This window comes from Delphinus delphis, chromosome 9 (genome assembly GCF_949987515.2).
Source record: "Delphinus delphis chromosome 9, mDelDel1.2, whole genome shotgun sequence".
Classification (NCBI taxonomy): domain Eukaryota; kingdom Metazoa; phylum Chordata; class Mammalia; order Artiodactyla; family Delphinidae; genus Delphinus; species Delphinus delphis.
The window spans coordinates 100,781,695-100,802,030 of record NC_082691.1 but is presented as its reverse complement, the minus strand read 5'-3'; the positions used below and the strand labels follow the sequence as shown (position 1 = coordinate 100,802,030).

At 47.9% G+C, this 20,336-nt stretch overlaps 2 protein-coding genes across 3 annotated transcripts; one reads left to right on the top strand and one right to left on the bottom strand.

The window, feature by feature from the left end:
• Positions 1–510: 510 nt before the first annotated feature.
• Positions 511–10,982, top strand: LOC132431298 (GTPase IMAP family member 5-like). Of its 2 annotated transcripts, XM_060021110.1 has the most exons (3): positions 511–642; positions 4,243–4,291; positions 5,250–6,635. In XM_060021110.1, exons 2-3 carry the CDS (start codon positions 4,249–4,251, stop codon positions 6,128–6,130), a joined length of 924 nt encoding a protein of 307 aa, XP_059877093.1. In that variant the 5' UTR covers positions 511–642; positions 4,243–4,248; the 3' UTR covers positions 6,131–6,635. The 2 variants fall into 2 exon arrangements, 1 of the variants encoding a protein (XP_059877093.1); XR_009520698.1 differs by lacking the exons at positions 511–642; positions 5,250–6,635 and adding an exon at positions 10,862–10,982 and having other exon boundaries at positions 4,263–4,291.
• Positions 9,270–19,335, bottom strand: GIMAP5 (GTPase, IMAP family member 5). Its single transcript, XM_060021106.1, has 5 exons — positions 19,147–19,335; positions 16,628–16,676; positions 14,249–14,440; positions 12,427–12,475; positions 9,270–10,514 (listed from the first exon to the last, which is right to left on the bottom strand). The coding sequence occupies exons 2-5, from the start codon at positions 16,643–16,645 to the stop codon at positions 9,766–9,768; spliced, it is 1,008 nt and encodes a 335-aa protein (XP_059877089.1). The 5' UTR covers positions 16,646–16,676; positions 19,147–19,335; the 3' UTR covers positions 9,270–9,765.
• Between the last annotated feature and the right edge of the window lie 1,001 nt (positions 19,336–20,336).

Below are 20,336 nucleotides of genomic sequence, written 5' to 3'. Positions count from 1 at the left end.
CTTGAGAGCAGGGCATTTGACAGAGAAACAAGAAGGGGGGCCAGAGCCATAGAAGGTCTCAAGCAGGATGCCTGCCTTGAGTTCAGCCTTCACTGCCATCTGGAATTACATATAAGAAGCTATCTTTATGCAGGAGACAGAAATGGTGGGCGTGGGAGATGCGAGTTGGGCCAGTGAAGGGCGGCGGATACTTGGTTTGGGATGCAGCTGTGCCCCAGATGTTCATTGGCTTCCCCGGGTCTCCAGACTAACTCAGGCAGAGACCTTGTTCTGCACAAAAGCCTTACAGAGATGCGGTGGGGAGAAGGAAATGGAACTGTTATTAAAAAGAAAACAAAACCAAGACAAACCAAAAAAGAAAACCCTCTTCCTCTGGCGTCTCCGAGGGCTTTTGAGTCACTCTCTGAGGATAGCTTGGTGAGGAAACTCACACATTGTCCTTTTCCTGCCCCGGGGGACGCAGTCTTTCTCTCTCTCTCTCTCTCTCTGGCAGGTAGAATTGGTGGCCAGGTTTTTTCATCTGCCATTCCTCTTATGTTTTTGTGAAGAGACTAGAAGCCAATGAGAGAGGCTGCCTGGGAGAGGAGGGAAGATTGCAGCAAGATCGTCTGAGAACTTGCAGAACTTTCCAGGACCTACCAGGTAACAGGGCTTGTTCGTCTCTCTACCTCTCTCTTTCCCCTTCCCTCCCTCTCCTTCTCCCTCTCTGTGCAGTTCTCCCAGTAACAATCTGTGTCAATCTGCACACGTGATCTTTCTAAGCCTGAGTTTCATCATTCCTAAATTATCAGGGTCAGGAATTACATACCTTAAAGCCCCAAATAACTGCAAACAGAAAATGTAGTACTATATTTTTCAGAACCTAAAATTTTGAACAGGATGAGCTCAGAGAGTAGCCCTTTGGTGATACTAGCTTGCTTATTTCTCGCGTTTGTGCAAAAGTGTATTCACATGGGCACCCACATCTGGGTGCACCTATAGAGTTCTCTGCACGTTGCTGGGTGAGGGAGGATGGTCTGACCCTCCTCCCTGCAACCTGCTCCCAGAAGTCATAGGATGCCCTTTGAAGAACAGGCTGAAAACTGGCCTTGCGATTTTAATCTGACTTGATGTCTGTTGCTTGTCTCTGTTGCATACACCGCTCAACTCGAAGGCAAGTTTCTGTTTTCAAGAGGGAAAAAGATTTCAGGAACAGGATGTGCTTTATTTCTGAGAAATAAAACATGTGCTTTGGTAAACACGTGCTTTACCGCTTGGGTAAAACACGTGCTTTATTTCTGAGAAAGACATACAATTTATTGTTTTGAAAAATGATTTAACCTGCTCACTGACCAGGATGGAGTTACGAGGGCGTTATCCCTGGAGGATTACCCTGCCTGGCACCCTTTAACAGCGACGGTGTCTCACCATGGCATCTTGTTTATGATTCCTAATCGGTGTGTCACCTTCTCCAACCCTCTCCCGTGGGGCCAGTAGGGAGGAGATCCTGAATACTTTTGGCAAATGAGAGTGAGATAATCTGCCTGGGTTTTGGCCCATTTCAGGCCAGTTTCAGCCCATTTCACAATTTTGCCAAGGGTGCCTCTACCTTTCCTGTCCCCACGTGCTCCTTTCAGCCCTGCCCAGTGGAGACGTCGCAGGAAGTGGGGCTTCCCAAGGGTGGTACAAGGAATCACCTTCTTTCCCCGTCTTTGGAAGGAGCTGTTCTCTAAACTGGTCCAACCGTCCTCCAAGTGTAGGGAGAGAAGTGTCTAGCAAAGTCAGGTAGTTAGTAACATTTTCAATGAGTGGATGGAAGGATGATGGCTCTGCAGTGAGGTTGATGGCCAAGAGGAAGCACGATGATGGTGATGTCGGGAGGGGACTAATGTGGTGACAAGGGCACAGGGATCTGCAGGGAACAGAGCAGGGGAGGGTGTGCAGCTGGGACCTGGTGGCAGCCTTCTGGCCAGAGGTGTGGCCGTTTGGACTAGAGAGGGAAAAAAAATCCTCACAAAATAATTGAGAAAGATGGTTCTTGAGAAGGGGCTCCTTTTTTCACTTCTCCTTCTGCTCAGGCTAGACTCAGAGAGAGCAGGAATTTAAGCCTCTCATCCTTGTTCCAAGATGGCTGGCTACCAGTCGCTTGGCCATACACATCACGTGAGTAGCGCTGCTTGACCCGTTCCCGAGGGTCTGAGGGGCAGCCAGAGGGGAACATCCCTCCCAGCACACAGGGCAGGTGGCACACTCTGGTCCTGCCTGCACTCCCAATTGGCCGGGAGACACCGTGAAGGGGTTGCCATCTCTCTCGGATATCCCTTCAACCCCCAGTCCTGGCTGCAGGTGGCTTCACGTCGCTGCTGTATTCCTCATATATAAAAGACGTGGACAGTGTTACCTGATTTCTCTGAGTCCAGGCATATCAGCTCCAGCCCCCCTCCAGCTCCCCCTTCTGCAGCTCTTTCAGCATCACCTTCTCTGCCCCTTAACATTCATCCAATCACTTACCTGGTACCAGCCTGGTGTCCTCAGATGCTTGGGAGCCCCTCCTTGCTGGTCCTCTCTGGAGACCACCATTCAAGATGATCCAAGGGCAGTACATGAGAAAACAGAGGACCTTGGCTTCAAGGTCATCAGCACAGAAAATAAACTGATATCTAAAAAACACCTGTGTCCCCATGTGCCCCCCCTATGCAATCACATCTTTTAAAAACTCCTCCCTGTAGACTTCGTGCTTGAAGAGATCCAGCCAAAGGTGAGAATTATTTTCAGGTTTGCTCCTTTTCCAAATTTCAACAGAGAGAGTTAGCTGGATCGATGTATCAGTTTTCTCCAGAAAAAACAGAACCAATAGGATGTACGTATGAAGAAATCTATTTGAAGGATTGGCTCACGCATTTATGGGGGCTGGTAGGTCCCAAACCGGCAGGCTGGAAACTCAGGCAGGAGCTGATGTTGAAGTCTTGAGGCCGAATTCTCTTTTGGCTTGAAAATACCATTAGAACGAATTACAAGATATTACCGGGAAACTGTCTGATAGAGGCTGAATTTTGACATTCAAATTAAAATAATTCCCAAGTTATTTATTTATTAAATTATTTTCCCTTCAAAGGTAATCACTGTGGCCAGTTTCAGAGGTGGAGGGGCTAGATAACATCCTATATGGTGTGATTCCAAGGAGCGTGGAGGAAATCTACTTATTCCAAAAAGTAGTTTTTTTCGGTTCACCTGTCCCAGATGCTGAAATTCCACAATTAGAGATACATTCTTTAGCATTAACTGCTTGGGCCTTAGAAAATACTCTAAAACTTGGCACACAGTGAGGTCCTGATGCAGTTTTGGGAAGGGTCGTGAAGTTCTTTGCCAATAGTGAAGCTTGAGTAGTCATTCTTGGGTGGGGCCTGAGTGGCCCCACTCGCTGAGCACAGGAAGTAGGAAGTAGGAAGAAAGACAAAGATCAAGAAAAAGGCATATGGGGTACAATGAAAGAAGGAGAGTGGACTGGAGAGAGATGCCCCTGAGGTAGCTACTGGTCAGAGACTATTTGAGTTGAGAATATGGAAGCATAGATCTTTGGTAACATAAGAGCTGGTCTGAGCCTAACAGATCAGGTCTTCCCTCTGTTTACCGGACGTATGCTCCACCCCACTGCCCACCTGGGGTCACGACAATCTCCTACTCCTGGCGCGACCAACCCGTCCTGGTTTGCCTGGGGCTCTCCCAGTTTCAACACTGAAGTTCCTTTGATCAGGGGATCCTCTCAGTCCTGGGCAAACTGGGATGATTCGTGACCCTCTCTACCACCATCACCATGGAAACTCAGGGAAGAACGTCTTTTGTGAGTTTACCCAAGGCGAAACTTTGCGAGGCAATCTTGAGTTTGGGTGCCAGGACTGAGACCCTGAAGACAGAGAGCCAGGAAGCTAGGATATGACCAACTTCCTTAGTTGGTCTTCTGGGTGGACAGCACGTTTTCAGTGCATCCTGTTAGCAGCTAAATCCAGGTGGTGGGAAACCACGTGCGGTGCTCTTGCGTTGGGACTGTCTATATACTCTTCGTGAGGAAGTTCAGTCTAGTGCCAAGAAAGGCTGAGGGTCAGCAGCCCTGGGTTTTAGTCTCGGCTCATCCATTAAAGTATGTGTGACCTTCAGTAGTTGTTTTCTTCTCCCTTCAATCTCCTCATCTATAAAATGTGGTGTTTTGTGTCGGATGCCACATCCGACTCGAGTATGAACAATCTCTGCCTGTTTTCCATCTAGAACAAAATGGAGGGGCTTCAGAAGGGTGGAGAAGACACGTGCATCAAAGGTAAGATCTGGTGGAGCCCTGCCCAACACCTGGGGACCATGAACTCAGCATTGGGTCAGCAAACTTCCCACCTGTAGGGAAAGGTACAAGACTAGAGTCACCTCAAAACAAAGAAAATGCATATCCCCCAAGAAATAGAACTTATTAGGCTATCTGCTGTCATGCTCTCCTTAGTGAGGGTAAGTTCTTTCAGATAAAACCCTGCCATCTTGTAAAACAGAGACCAGGCAGGGATGGGAAGAGATGAAAGTATGCGACTAACAATTAATTCAGTGGTTGCAGGAAGCTCTGAGCATCAGAAGGCCTTCAGGGTGGGAACTGAACAGGGAGAATGTTCTGGAAAGGGTGGAAAAGTTCAGCATCCCAAAAGGAGCGCTCCTAAGGACTTTGGCCAGCTGGGATGATTTATTCCACCAACCCTGCATGACTTCCCTTTATTCTCTACCTAAGAATATTTACTCTGAGCCCAGCCCTGTCGTGGGAAAAGAGAGTGTGATAGCCTGATTGATCCAGGGACGCTATTTCTTCTAGGTCTTTTCCTTTTTATCTTTCGTTCTCTTCCTCCTAAAAAGGCATTTATTACTCTCTTTGTCAGTTCAGGCTGCTAAAACAAACACCACAGACTGGGAGGTAATCAGCAAATGTTAATTTCTCACTGATCTGGAGGCTGGGAGGTCCAAGGTCCAGGTGTGGTAGAGCTGGTGTCTGGGGAGAACACTCTTCCCGGTTGCTGTGTCCTCATCTGGGGGAAAGAGAGTTCTAGTCTCTTTCTTTTCTTAGAAGGACGCTAATTCCATCATGGAGTTCCATCCTCGCGCCCTCATCTAGACCTCAGCACTTCCCAAAGACCCAACTTCCAGACCCCATCACATTGACGAATAGGGTTTCAGCACATGATTTTGGGGGGACACATTCAGCCCATGGCAATGGCGCATGAACTTTCCGTGTGCTCTGACAGGTGGAGGAGAAGAGAGCTCAAATGCAGGATCATTTTGGTTGCGGATCATCCTGGTGGGCAAAACAGGCAGCGGGAAGAGCGCCACCGGGAACAGCGTCCTCTGCCAGCCAGTGTTTGAGTCCAGGCTGGCGGCCCAGTCGGTGACCAGGAAGTGTCAGGGCGCAACGGGCACGTGGGATGGGAGGAGCGTCCTGGTGGTGGACACGCCCCCCATCTTTGAGGCGAGGGCCCAGGACCAAGAGGCGTACGAGAACATCGGGGACTGCTACCTGCTCTCGGCCCCGGGGCCTCACGTGCTGCTGCTGGTGACCCAGCTGGGGCGCTTCACAGAGCAGGACGTGGTGGCCGTGACCAGGGTGAAGGAGGTCTTTGGGGCGAGAGCCCTGAGACACACGGTCATCCTCTTCACCCACAAGGAGGACTTGGGGGACGGATCCTTGCATGACTACGTAGCAAACACAGACAACGTCAGGCTGAGGGCCCTGGTCCGGGAGTGCGGGCACAGGTACTGCGCCTTCAGCAACCGGGCCTCCGGGGACGAGCAGAGGAAGCAGCTGGCCGAGCTGATGGCCGTGGTCGAGGGGCTGGAGAGGGAGCTCCAGGGCGCCTACCTCAGCAACGACCTCTTCTTTGATGCACAGCGGCTCCAGCAGGGCAGGGGCGACCTCCATGGAGAAGGTCACGTGCGCTACCTGGCCAAGGTGCGGTCGCATATTGCAAAGCAAAAGCAAGACCTGAGAGAGGCCCAGAGAAACCGCGCATTCAAGGCGCTCCTGCGAGTCAAGCGCTGGGCCGTCGTGCACGATGCTCTTTGTGTTTCTCTTGTCTGGGGCAGCGTACTTTTCCTTCTTATTCTGCTGATCATCTGGTATCATCTTTAATTCCCCTCCGTCTCATCTGTTTGTCAGAGGCTTTTCTAAAGTATCACCTCAAGGATTCTTTGTTCATTTCAGAAATAAATTCTGTTGGTCTGCAGAGGACATGGTTTGTCACCTCCGTGGCTCCCATCTTCCTTGTAGGTTTCTGGCTCGGTTCATGCCTCCACCAGTCCCTCGGTGAAGCCACGTGCCTCAGAGGAAGATGACGATGGCTCAGTTCGAGGGTTGCCTGGCTGGTCTATATACAATCTCATTTTCTTTGTAGTGAGCAGCTCAGGCACAGGCCTGAGACCCAATTCAGGCCAATGGGAAGTGAGAAAAAGTCTGCAGAGCTGGGGCCAGGTTTCTGCTTGCCCAGGAAAGACCCCCAGAGAGAGACAGTCTCTTCCTCCTCTGAGCATTGTTGGACCTGAGTGTAATGCTTGGAATGACAGCAGCCGTGGGGCTACCGAACTGAGGTTGAAGCCAAGCAGAATGATGGAGTCAGCCCGAGCCACTGACTCCACCGCCTTGAAGCTTGCACCGTCTCTGGGTTTCCAGTATGTTAGCCAATAAATTCCCTTATTGCTTAAGCTACTGGAGTTTGGGGTCTCTTATTTGAAAACATTTGAACTAGTGAAGCGTTCTCCATATCCTTTAAAAAAAATCCTTAAATCTATCAGAACTTCCCTGTTTTCATGCTTCCTGTGAGTAAGTGAATCGAGACTAAGTAAACGAATTTCTCTTTTCTTGTTCCCAGTATCAGGAAGGACCTCCCTCTACAGCCAAATTTCCTGCTTAGAGTAGACATTCACTGAATCCTGAAGAAAGTGAAAAATCCCTAGAGTCGTATTATTTTGGAAATGACAAAAGGAGGGGGCAGAGTAAATGGGACGATCCCGAGGGGGGTCTTTTCCATGCTTCGTTTATCCTTTGAGGGAGAAACAGAGCCACATTTGAACACTTTCCAAGGAGTTACTTTGGCGAACATTCACGTGTGAGCACAGGCTGAGCAAAACCCTTTCTCCTTCTCTGCAGTAAAGTATCCTTGGGTTAACCCTCCGCCTTTATTCCTCTTGGAAATCAACAAAGGTGGAATGTCGTCCGGATCACTGGGCAACGCTGCTCCTGGGGAAAGAGATGACTTCCTGGTGCGGGGAGGCCTGGGAATGGACCATCTACACGCCTGGAGGGAGACCATCCTCCTGCAGCCCTGCTCTCTAATACTTTCTTGGGCCGAGTTCCTGCCTGGTAGGGATGCCTTCCCTGGAGGGAGGATGAGACCGCCCCGCCCAGAGGGCTTCAAGGACGGCACAACCAGCTCCAAAGTCTGCCTTCCTCTGCGCAGCCCACTCTCCCTCTGAGGGTCCGGGACAGTGCAGGGAGCCACTGTCACAGGGAGGCAAGACGGAAACCTGGCTCCCTCCCGACCTTGCTGCTAGTGCCCACACTGTGTCAGTTCCACCCCGTCGGTGTCGCCCCTCCGCGTTCTCTCCTCTCCTTCCCCACGCCTCGTGTTAATAATGGCGCAGACTCTGATGGCCAAGATGGAATTCTTTTCTTCCTAATGGTATCCTTTGTTCTCAGGCTTACGCTTATTTAGTCCAATGGCCACATTGCTGCAGCATGGCCTTCCTAAAATTCCTAACTTTCTTAAAAGCCTCGGGAAGGTAGCCCTTGAACCCTGGGGGTGACGCCCAGGGCCCCGCCCAGCCAGGTGCCTCCCTGCATCCCTCCTACCAGGATGCTCATTCCCCTCGTTGAGCGTGGGCTCCCTCCTCCTGAGTGAGTCCCGGGAGGGAGGGGCCGGCACATTCCTAGGAGCCCAGCCCTGGCTAGGTTGCTTCTGCCCACCCCCCAACCCCATCCCCCGCCCCCCTCCGAGCCCGCCCCCTCCTTCTGGCTAACACATTTCTCTCATACGCATTTTTATATGCCTTTATCCCCCTACCGCGCTGAGCATAGAGCCCGACACTCAGTACTCACACAGGTGTTGGTGGAGCGGGACTGAATGAAGACAAGGAAGGGAGAGACCGAGTTAGGTCGGACCGTTTGGAAACACTGCATTGAGGAGGGGGTCCTTGGTCTGAGAACGCAAGAGTGTCTTGGGGTTTCAAGAGTTTGTGGAGCTCAGACATAGCACTCCATGCACAAGATTGGAATCAGTTATGGGGTAGCGCTGTAGAGACCAACACGCACCTTAGTACCAGTGGAGGTTTGCAGAATGACGCTTGGGCATCACAGTCAAGTTCCTGAGATTCTAGCGTATTCATCACTTGCCCATCCAGTCACAGGCTGCCTGGGACGACTGCGGGTCTCTCCTACAGGGTACGAAGCAGGGGCTGGGGGCAGCAGCTATCCCAAAGGAGCAGCTCAGAGGGGCCGCACAGGGCCCTCCTCTTCGGATTTCCTGTTTCCACTGACTTCGTGACTTTCGCTCAGATTTCACGCCAATGTCTGCCCTCTTCTCTTTGTTACCATTGAAATGGGCAACGCCACCCTTTCCCCAAATTTCTGCAGGTATCACACACGATTGTGCTGACTTTGGGGTTCAAGATGTTCCACTACATCAGAGCTCAACCCATGATGGAAAACTTCCTAAGACGGGGGTCGGCTAACCGCGGGCTGCCGCCCGTTTTGCATAACCTGTGAGCTAAAAAAGGGCTTTTACACGTATTGAAGGGTGAAGAAATCAAAAGAAGCAAAACGTTTCACATATGAAAAGTACATGAAATTCAAATTTCATAAAGTCGTATGGGGATGCAGCCTCGCCTGGCACCTGCATCTTGTCCACCGCGGCTTTTGCGCTGCAAGGGAACCGTTGAGTGGCTGCAATGGAGACCAGATAGTCGGCTAAGCCTGAAATACTACCCTTACAGTCTGGCCCTTGCCAAGCCCCGCTCTAACAAATTCCAGTTCCTTAATTCCCCAGGCACTGACTCTGCACAGACCCCATTCCTCTTCTCCTCACCCCCAGGCCCCTCCCCCTTTCTCCCTCAGCCTCTTCAGGCCCCAGAGACCACCCCCGCCCCCCACCGAAATGTCCTCATCTTTCTCTCTTGCGGGGGGGGGGGGGGTGTGCCTTTTTATTTTTTTTCCCACAACCCACAAGGAAGTCAGAGTACGTTTCTGAATACAATAAGGAATTCCACTACCAGCTTTTAATACGACATGTTTCTCTCCTCAACAGCAAGGCTGTAAAAAGTAGGTCACAGAGGTGAGATGCTCACACAGTGTGACAGTCCACTCACTTTCCTTCCTGCAAGCTCCCTAATATTTCACGACTGTATCCAGTTAGTTTATTATTTGCTTTCACCATTTTTAACAAAACAAAAAGGGAATTTTCCTTTGGATTTTATTTACCTAAAAAGCAACTGAAGAAAATGGATGGTGTGTCTGGTGCAAGGAAGGGAAATTGAAAGTGAAACTACACGAAAAGCAAATAAAGTTCCTTATCAACATAGACAAAGATACTGACTCTGAAAAAATGCAAGCTGATGGCAGGTATCATCTGAAAATGCTCAGCATTCGCGAGTGCTACACAAGCTAATTAAAATGGCAAGCAAACTCAAAAAGCATATAACAAAAACAGCAAATATTCCGATGTGAGAAACGATCGAGTGTTTGACTCGCAGGAGCGCCTTGAAGGCGCGGCTTCTCTAGGCCTCTCTCAGGTCTTGCTTTTGCTTTGCAATATGCGACCGCACCTTGGCCAGGTAGCGCACGTGACCTTCTCCATGGGGGTCGCCCCCGCCCTGCTGGAGCCGCTGTGCATCAAAGAAGAGGTCGTTGCTGAGGTAGGCGCCCTGGAGCTCCCTCTCCAGCCCCTCGACCACGGCCATCAGCTCGGCCAGCTGCTTCCTCTGCTCGTCCCCGGAGGCCTGGTTGCTGAAGGCGCAGTACCTGTGCCCGCACTCCCGGACCAGGGCCCTCAGCCTGACGTTGTCTGTGTTTGCTACGTAGTCACGCAAGGATCCGTCCCCTAAGTCCTCCTTGTGGGTGAAGAGGATGACCGTGTGTCTCAGGGCTCTCGCCCCAAAGACCTCCTTCACCCTGGTCACGGCCACCACGTCCTGCTCTGTGAAGCGCCCCAGCTGGGTCACCAGCAGCAGCACGTGAGGCCCCGGGGCCGAGAGCAGGTAGCAGTCCCCGATGTTCTCGTACGCCTCTTGGTCCTGGGCCCTCGCCTCAAAGATGGGGGGCGTGTCCACCACCAGGACGCTCCTCCCATCCCACGTGCCCGTTGCGCCCTGACACTTCCTGGTCACCGACCGGGCCGCCAGCCTGGACTCAAACACTGGCTGGCAGAGGACGCTGTTCCCGGTGGCGCTCTTCCCACTGCCTGCTTTGCCCACCAGGATGATCCTCAATGAGGACGAGGTTGCAAACAGCTTATTTTCTATCCCGCCTATAAAAAAAAAAAAGAGTTTTTCGTGTTTTACTAAGTCAGTGATTTAAAAAAATTTTATTTTATCTTGGAGTTTAGTTTATTAACAATGTTGTCTTAGCTTCAGGTGTGCAGCAAAATGATTACGCTATACATATACGTGTATCTATTCTTTTTCAAACTCTTTTCTCATTTAGGTTATTTCGGAATATTGAGCAGAGTCCCCTGTGCTATACAGTAGGTCCTTGTTGGTAAAGTTAGTGATTCTTAAGATTTTTAGGTCGCGGACCTTTCATGGTATCTCATGAAAGCTATGGACCTCTCTCCCTGCCAAACAGTGATATTTAAATACATACAAATGTTTGCAGACAACTTGAGGCGACTCTTGAATGGCAGGAAGCCCACACTGGGAGCCCGAACTTGGACGCATAGCCAGGAGTAAGAACCGCTACACTGTGAAGGATGCTCCAGGGACTTCGTCAGGACCAGGGAAAACACAGCTTTCAGAAAGCTGGTCCCTGAGCTTTTCCAGGGAAGGTGCTTAGCCCAGTTTCATGCTAAATAAACGTGAGATTAGAAAGAGGTGGAGGATGAGAAGTCATCAGTGAGAAACTATGATCACCTCTCTTTCACCCACCAATTAATTCCCAGGTACACAGGCTGCCAATCACATTCATCTGAACCTTCGGGGTAAAGGAAGTCTCAGAGGTCAAGAGCTCCACTGACCTACCACCGAGGACCAGCTGAATGGCCCTGGGTTTCCTCTTTTTGGGTGGGGAGTTGGATGTTTGGATGTGAGCCTACAGAAGGCTTGTCGTTAAAGTCAAGGACGGAGTCTTGTGACGGGACACGCTGTCCCAGAACATACAGTTTCGATTGTAATACTTGGAATTAATGATGGAATGTTTTGGTTTAAAACTGTTTGCACCGTAACTGCTTTTATTGCTAACCGCCTGACTTGGCTGCTGTGAAATTGAGCTTTTCTTGCCAGCATAATGTGAACAGGAAGACGCTGGGTTCCGGATGGCCGACCCAATAGTTCAAAATTAGAACGAACATCCTGTTACCCTGGGATATAAAAACCACACCCGTACAAGACTCGGGGTCTCACCCTGCTTTTGGTGAGGCCCCGATCGGTTTGCGCTTTTGTGCGTAATAAACGCCTATCACTAATCTACTTTGGATTTGCACTGGATATTGGTGTTCTGTCTTGGTTCTGATTCCTCTCCGAGGGAAGTTCGCAGGTGTGTGTGAGACCGCAACAGTCTGACAGATGACCCTGGGTGGGTGGCTGAGGAAGAGATGATGAGACCATCATGTGTAAGAAATACATGCGTTGGAAAGATCGTCAATTTGGCTGATAGAATGACAGGAAATTAGAACAAAAGTGGTGTTGTCGAGGGTGACCCTGCATCAAGAGCTAAAATCTTCAAGGGATGAAGAGAGTGAGAATCCGAGGATTTCTGGAGTTCTTAGGAGCTCAGATGAATTAAGTTCATTTTAGTCTCCTAAAATCTGTTATTGTTATTCCTTTTACCCTGTGTTGGTTCTTCCCTTTCTTAAGTATCCTGGATTTTTTTTTTAGCAAACACCATTTACTAAATCTTTATGGGGAAGTTTTCCTCTTTTCAGTTGAGTGCAGGCAGGGAAGGATATCATTTTCACAGTTCGTTTCCAAGTCCCCTGACCTCTGACTTGAAGTTTCATTTCCTCATTTCCCATACATCACAGCACAGGGGAGAGCTTCACACTCGGGTGTGTGTGCTGTGATGATGGTGGGGAAGATAAGAACATGGTAGCTGCCTTTTCTTCTGCAGTGGAAAACAACTGGGTTTCTTTTCTGTCACTGTGTTTGAGGTGAGGGAAAGGAGGAGAGAAAACAGTGACTCTTCCCTGATGCCTAGAGCTCTTGAGAATTTGGAGGCTTTCTTACCTTCAGCCATAGTCCCGTATCTGCTCCTCTGAAGCCCTTCCATTCTCTTCTGGAATAAAAAAAGGAAAGGAATAAAAAGCAGGTGTCCATATGGGACTTGGTAAGGCCTGAGAACACCTCCAATTCAGACAGCCAAGAATAATTATCCTTAGATGAGCCGTTTCCATCGCTAATTTTTTAACTTATATTTTACTTTCAAATATCCATATATAACTTTAAGCAAGCCAGGTGATTCTAGGTTATATTAACACAATGAACTCCTGCTTTTTCCTCATCCTATAGGAAAGCATGAAATGTTTGAAAACAAGTCAGTTGATTATCTCCCCTCTACCTGAAAAGGCATGAAATAAAGAAAGTCTTCTTCTGTGGAATGAGAAGCAGGATTTTGTTTATTGTTTTATTATTACTATTATTATTGGAATCAAAGTAAGCAAACTTGCTAGACTAGAGAATAAAAATTGCCTTGCTGTAAATGACATTGGCTTGTTTGAAGTACTGGCCATTTCCAGCCCCAGAAACTCTTTGTACCAGATGGATATCCCAGTGGCAAAGAGGAAAGTACAATGTACCTTCCAATGGGAGTGTGGAATTGGGGATCCAGGGCTCCTGTGAGGACGGACATGAGAGGACGAGGTAGAAGACGGAGGAGTACGGCCACCACCCTCCCTCCCCTCTGAGCAGCTGGTGGAGAGAAGCTGGTGCCATGACTGAGGGACAGAGTCAACATTCAGGACAAATTCAAGGTAAATTCATTTCCTGCTCAGTTTTAAACCATATGTCTTCCCTTGTGGGTCTCCCAATAACCACTTAAAAATTTTTCCAGTAGATATACCCAGAAATTGGCAAAACTATGGGGATAAATGTTTCATTCAGATGAGACATAATATTGTGTCGTTCTTCTTGGTGCTAGAAAAGGTGAGCATTAGAAAAGGCAAGCATGCAATGTGCCACTATAATTGAGATGATCTCCGAGACTGTATTTTATTTATTCAGTTTTAAAGATTATGCAGTTCTGAAGCAAACATTTTAAGGGGAGAAACACACAGAGTAATGAAACAAATGCCCACTACTTGCAGTGAACAGATCTAAGTATTTTGGCATTTTCATTGCTGCTGTTTGGTTTGACTGAAAAAGTTAAAACATTACACATATAGTTCCATTTATTTATTTTTTGACTCCCCCCAACCCGTCTCATTCTCCCTCTTCCCTTCAGAGGCAACCAATATTCTGAGATACACATGTATGTATAGGTAATATATAGTACTTTTTGGTATTTTAATCTTTTATGTCAGTGATGTTATTTATGTAGCATTTTATGCAACTCAATTTTATTAACAAACACTTGGTGTGCCAAGATACGTGCTTGCTACTACAAGCCACGCTGCAGAAGAATCCCCCTACACGCCTCCTTGTGCACGTGGACGATTGCTCTGGGATATGTAGTTTCCACCTGACAAGATACTGCCAAATACGACTCCAAGAAGCTTGTGCTAAGTCACACTGGCAGCAGCCATGGGTGAGAATCCCCCCAATCTTCACCTACGCTTGGTGATATTAGATTTTTAAGTTTTTGGTCACCCTGATGGGCATATCTTAGGATGTCTTAATTGGTTTAAAGGTGCATTTTATTGATTAACATTGAATTCAAAACGGTTTTCATAGTTCATTTGCTATTCAGGTCGATTCTGTTATTTCTGCCTCTTTCACATGCTTCTGTTCACTCTGTTCACTCTGTTTGTTGATGGCCAACAAACACATGAAAAGATGCTCAACATCACTAATTATTAGCGAAATGCAAATCAAAACTACAATGAGGTATCACCTCACACCGGTCAGAGTGGCCATCATCAAAAAATCTACAAACAGGGCTTCCCTGGTGGCGCAGTGGTTGAGAGTCTGCCTGCCGATGCAGGGGACACGGGTTCGTGCCCCAGTCCGGGAAGATCCCACATGCCACGGAGTGGCTGGGCCCGTGAGCCATGGCCACTGAACCTGCGCGTCCGGAGGCTGTGCTCTGCAACGGGAGAGACCACAACAGTGAGAGGCCCGCGTACCGCAAAAAAAAAAAAAAATCTACAAACAATAAATGCTGGAGAGGGTGTGGAGAAAAGGGAACCGTCTTGCACTGTTGGTGGGAATATAAATTGATACAGCTACTATGGAGAAGAGTATGGAGGTTCCGCAAAAAACTAAAAATAGAACTACCATATGACCCAGCAATCCCACTACTGGACATGTACCTGGAGAAAACCGTAATTCAAAAAGATAAAATACATGCACCTCAATATTCATTGCAGCACTATTTACGATAGCCAGGACATGGAAGCAACCTAAATGTCCATAGACAGAGGAATATGGGTAAAGAAGAAGTGGCACATATGTACAATGTAATATTACTCAGCCATAAAAAGGAACAAAATAATGCCATTTGCAAAGATGTGGATAGACCTAGAGACTGTCATACAGAGTGAAGTAAGTCAGAAAGAGAAAAAAGCAAATATCGTATAATATTGCTTATATGTGGAATCTAGACAAATGGTACAGATGAACTTATTTGCAAAGCAGAAATAGAGACACAGGTGTAGAGACCAAACATACGGATACCAAGGGGGGATGGGGGTGGGTGGGATGAAATGGGAGATTGGAATTGACATATATACACTAGTATGTATAAAATAGATAACTAGTAAGAACCTACTGCATAACACAGGGAACTCTACTCAATGTTCTGTGGTGACCTAAATGGGAAGGAAATCTACAAAAAGAGGGGATATATGTATACGCCTAACTGATTCACTTTGCTGTAGACCAGAAACTAACACAACATTGTAAAGCAACTACACTCCAATAAAAATTTTTAAAAATAAATTTAAAAAAAGCTTCAAAAAAAAATGAGTCTTGAATCATAGCCTAGCTCTGGCTTCCCCAAGGACTTACAGGAATTCCTCTTCTAGGGAGTTCAATCCATTGGGTATTCTCTGGAAAGAGTAGTGGCATCTGCCCAGTCAGGCAGTTGAACATTGAATATTGTACCAGAATATTGAATATTGTACAATACTGAATATTGTACAAGACTATGTAAGAGGGTACGCATTGTTTGAAATCTTCTGTTTGAAAAACTCATCATGGCCAAAAACAACTCTCGTAAGTAAGCCAAATATGAACCTCTTTAGATAAAATGAGAGGACATCCAGGCAACAGGGCATGGAAATATGAAAGAAACTTCATCAGCACACGATCAAGGAATTTTTAAGCTTGAAGAGATAAAAGAAAAGGTGAGAGGAGATGTATGTGGTTGATATGAATATATATACATATATATTCACTTAGACAGTTTTTGAGAAATTTTGGTATTTTGACTCTGTATCTGGTTAAGGAAACTCTTCTTATAGGACAGTAAGGAAAAATAAGTTCCAGTTCTGATTTGCCATGTTTTACCCTTAGAAAATCACTTGACTCTCAGTACATTACTTTCCTCTTCAAATAAAAGGCTGTAAATTATCTGTCATCCACACTGGGCAGAGCTGGACCGTTTTTGACAACTTCAGTGGCCTCTGCCTTACTTCCCCAGATACCCTCTTACCGAAGATAGGCAGGAGGGCCAGTGGGCCTGGCTGTGAGGGCTGTCTGGTGTCCCACACCCTCGGTCTGAATCACAGCCCCACCCCCGGCCAGCAGTGTAACCCTGGGAAGATGCTTAATCTAAGTGCTAAACCTCTCCTGCACAAATGGGATCATTAATGTAGCGCCGTCCTCATAGGGCTGTTGGGAGGATAAGATGAGACCATCTCTTCTCCCCTCCCTCTTTCCCTCCTCATCCTCTCCTCTCTCTTAGACCTGCTGCCTAATAAGATACCTGGTTAACCCTCCATCCTTGTTCCCTAACACCTTCTACCTGGTGAGTCATGTTCCCTCTAGTATATAGTTGGATTCCCTCTACATCCCCTTCTGTGGAGATCAGAGGAGGTTTATTCATTTTACCTTAGGGACGGAGGTGCAGGTTAGTCAAAGAACTCAATATCTCACAGCAGGTCAGGGGCAGAGATCTAGGTCAAATGCCAGCCCCAGGGCTCTTGCTGTTTCATCCCAGCATCGAGAAACCTCTGGGGCTTCCCTCCATTCAGTGTTGAGATAGCCCATCCCCCTTACTACCCGGAGTTCACACCTGGGGGCAAACATGCGTTGTGAGGCGTGTTCTTACCATAGTCATTTTCTTCATCTCTTGCTGTTTTCTGTCCTCTCATGATTAACTGAAAGAGTCCCAAACACCATTTGTTCAATCATTCATTCATCAAATAAGTATAACTACCTCCAATGTGCCAGGCAAAATCCAAAGAGCTGGTGACACCACAGTGAAAATGTCATAGTTCCTGCCCTCTCCGAGCATCAGAATTTAGGGAAGACAGTGGAAGAGCCTGGTCTGGGGCTGGGATGATACTGTGAGAACACTTGGCGAGCTTGCTTTGTCTTTCAGGACCTTGAAATGCACGGAGCAGAGTGCATTTGCCAATACTCTATGTCAATGAGTAACCTTTAGATATTAATTTTCCCAGGTAATTTTATGTCAGTGACGTAAGTGGTAGAAAATAAGTTTTCCCAGGAGATTCAGCAGCCAGGGGTGGGGTGGGGGGCTTTGGAAAACCCTGAGAACAAGAAAGTTTGCTCACTGACTTAGGACCTACCTTAGGGTTGTTGGCCTGGGAAACAAACAAGAAGAAAATTGGAATTTTGTTTTTGGAAATCGGAAATCAGACGTATTTCCCAAACTGGTCTGGAGAGCTCCTGCTCTCAGAAAACCACATGATTTGGCTCGTCCTAATATGTCTAAATAGGGTGAGAGTGGGATGCTCCCTTCCAGGTTTTTATGTTCCTGCCTCAAACCTGAGGCTTTTTGAAGGAAAATACCCACTCCAACATTATTTAATACAATTAAACGTTCTGTGGTCAAGTTTGCCTGATCACACGAGTGCCTGAACACGACAGCACAGTCTCCCCTCAGTCTACTCCAGCCTCATTCCCACCTAATCCCCTCCCTAGTCAGCCCTTCCACAAACAGCAGATTTCAGGGCCTTTTCCAACCCACCTTGTGCATTCATTCCTAGGACCATTCATCCCACCGCACATTTCTGCCTGAGTCCTGTCTGTGCTTCAACGTCCGTTTCAAATTCTACCTCTTCATGTCGCCCACCTGGTTCCTACAGGTAACTGTGTTCTCCCGCTATTGGCACCAACAACGAAGCAAAAGCAAAGGGAGAGGTTGGCTGAGTAACCTGTCTCTGGCCAAAGGACTCAGATGGCAGGTTTGCCTAGAGCTCAAGCCAAAGCTCTCGGTGTTTCTGCAGTAACTCTCCTGCCGCCGCCCCCACCCCCGTCACTCACCCCACCCCTGTCACCCCGCCCCCCGTTACACCCCATCCAAAGCTTTCTGTAAAGTTTACCCCAGGGGTAAATCACATAATATGATTAATTTATTTTGTGTCTAGAAATCAACAAACTCCCATAATTGACACCAGAGCAGAAATGAAGAAAGAGGCCACAAGGTTCAGAGCCAAGAAGAAAAATTTAGCTAAAGCAAGATGTCCTTGTCAAAGCTGGAAATGAGGAAGTGGGTTATGGGGAATCCACAGAACTCTCGAATAGGCAACTGGACTTTCCACATCGTTTGAAATGGGGGTTAAAATCATTTAAAATAATTTTCAAGAAGGAGGTGAGCTCCCACTGCAATCTGGGACGACAAATGGTTCTTAGTTATTGAGCTACGTAAAACATGTAGAATCCTGGGCTTCCCTGGTGGCGCAGTGGTTGAGAGTCCACCTGCCGATGCAGGGGACACGGGTTCGTGCCCCGGTCCGGGAAGATCCCACATGTCGCGGAGCGGCTGGGCCCGTGAGCCATGGCCGCTGAGCCTGCGTGTCCGGAGCCTGTGCTCCGCAACGGGAGAGGCCACAACAGTGAGAGGCCTGCGTACTGCAAAAACAAAAAACAAACAAACAAAAAAAAACATGTAGAATCCTGTATTCGGAATCCTCTGAAAATTCCAAGTTCATGTAGTTTAGTGCCTCTCAGATTTGCTGTTTTTCAGAATTACTTGAGTGTTCTTTAAAAATGTCCATTCTGGGGGGACCATGCTCAGAAATTCTGATTTATGAACCTGATGTATCTGATGTAATCAGTCCACAAATCAGAGTTTGGAAATGAGCTATTTATTCAGACCCCTTCACTGTACAGATGATGAAATTGAGGTGTCCCTGCAGCTGGCGTGGGAGAGACCTGAATTAGGGAGCAGACGTGTAAGGGGTCATGCAGGGAGAGGGGTTGAAGACCTAGTTCTGGGCCTCTTAAATTTCTGGAGGGTCCCCTCCTGTGGGACAGAGGGGAGAGGGAGAATCTGGGGGGTGAATTCTGATGGTATCCTGACTCACCACATTGTAGCTTGCTCTGAAGTTAGACTGCTTTCGGGGCCACAGAAATATCTTCTGTCTGTGCTGAAATGCTGCTTGGGCAATGCTGAATGCCTTTGAAAACGTAGTTTATTCCTAGGTGTGGTTCCAGCACACACTTCTCTCCCTGTATGGAGGGAGTGTGGAAGCAGACAGGAATGTGTGTCCTCCAGACTGGAGAATATGCTCATAAACCTTCTTTCGAACTTCCTCTACTGGAAACTTGTGACATCTTTACAAATCCGGACGCCCCATCTTAATGACTCCGGCTTTCACTTACCCACATGGTGCCTGGTGGAACCCAGGTGCTCACACAGTAAATGCTCTCACAGCCATGTTCCTTCTGGTTGGTTGCAGCTCCTGTCCCCTGCCGGGGCTCGCTTTTCCTGGTGACAGACTCTGACAGGTGATCTGAGAAAGCCCTGATCTCTGCTTTCCCCTTGGTTGTGAGTGTTGCAGGCTGTTTTCTCCCAGTGTGCACAGAGGAAGTCCCAGACCTTTGAGACTCAGAGCTCTGGAAAGCGCAGAGGGAGGGTTAGGCGGTGGTGACGACTTAAAGAGACAGGAACATTCACTGTGGGCTTAAAGAATTTCCCTTACAAAACCTCCCTCCTGGTGTGACTAATGTGGTGTGTGTCTCCAGCAGGGCCCCTCGGTACCAAATATCTTGTCATACCTGAGGAAGGGAAGGGTGTTGTAGGACCCCGAGGCCTGACTCTCCTTCTAGAACTGTTTAGTGATCTAATCTTCAATGACTTTTTACCCTGTAGGCATTTTCCCCCCATATCAAATAAGTCCAGAGAGCCTCCTGGCCCAGAACAAAGAACATGATAGCTTTTCTCAACAGCTGTCCATTGACTGGACATCCATGTGGCCAGGGCTCCTCTGGGGTCCAGTCTGTCAGAAAAATCCAGAAGCAGAGTTTTATCTGAGCAAGGAAGTCTCAGCTACTGAAGGACTTGAAGCTAGCCGGTATGTTGAGGATGGGTACCTTTACACAATTCCTAAATTAGCCTTATGAGGAGGCTTAGTCTGCTCCTCTGTGCTGGTGTCACCAGTTCTAGTTGTTCTGTCTTCTCTCAAGAGGGTCATGAGAGTGAGGTCAGCAAAAGAGCCAATGGTGTGGTGAACAGGCTACAAAAGGACTGGCCCTAGGACTGGTCAGGTCACCAACCTAACGCAAACTTTCTGGAGTTGACTGTCCCTATGTGTGGGAAGGAGGGCTGTCCTGAGCCCTAATCTACTGACTGGGACCTGCTTTTTCATCTCTTTCTTTCCAGCCCATTTTTTCAGGTAGGAAAGAGACCCAACTTCCACTATTTTCCATTCTTTATTTCAGGGACAGAATCTCTCGAATTACTGACACTCCCATTGTTTCCATTCAGCATCATTGAAGCCAGGAGTCTCTCATTCTCCCACTAGATCAGCAGTGCCAGGACTAGTGTGAGGCAAGTTTGGTGTCCAGGGCAC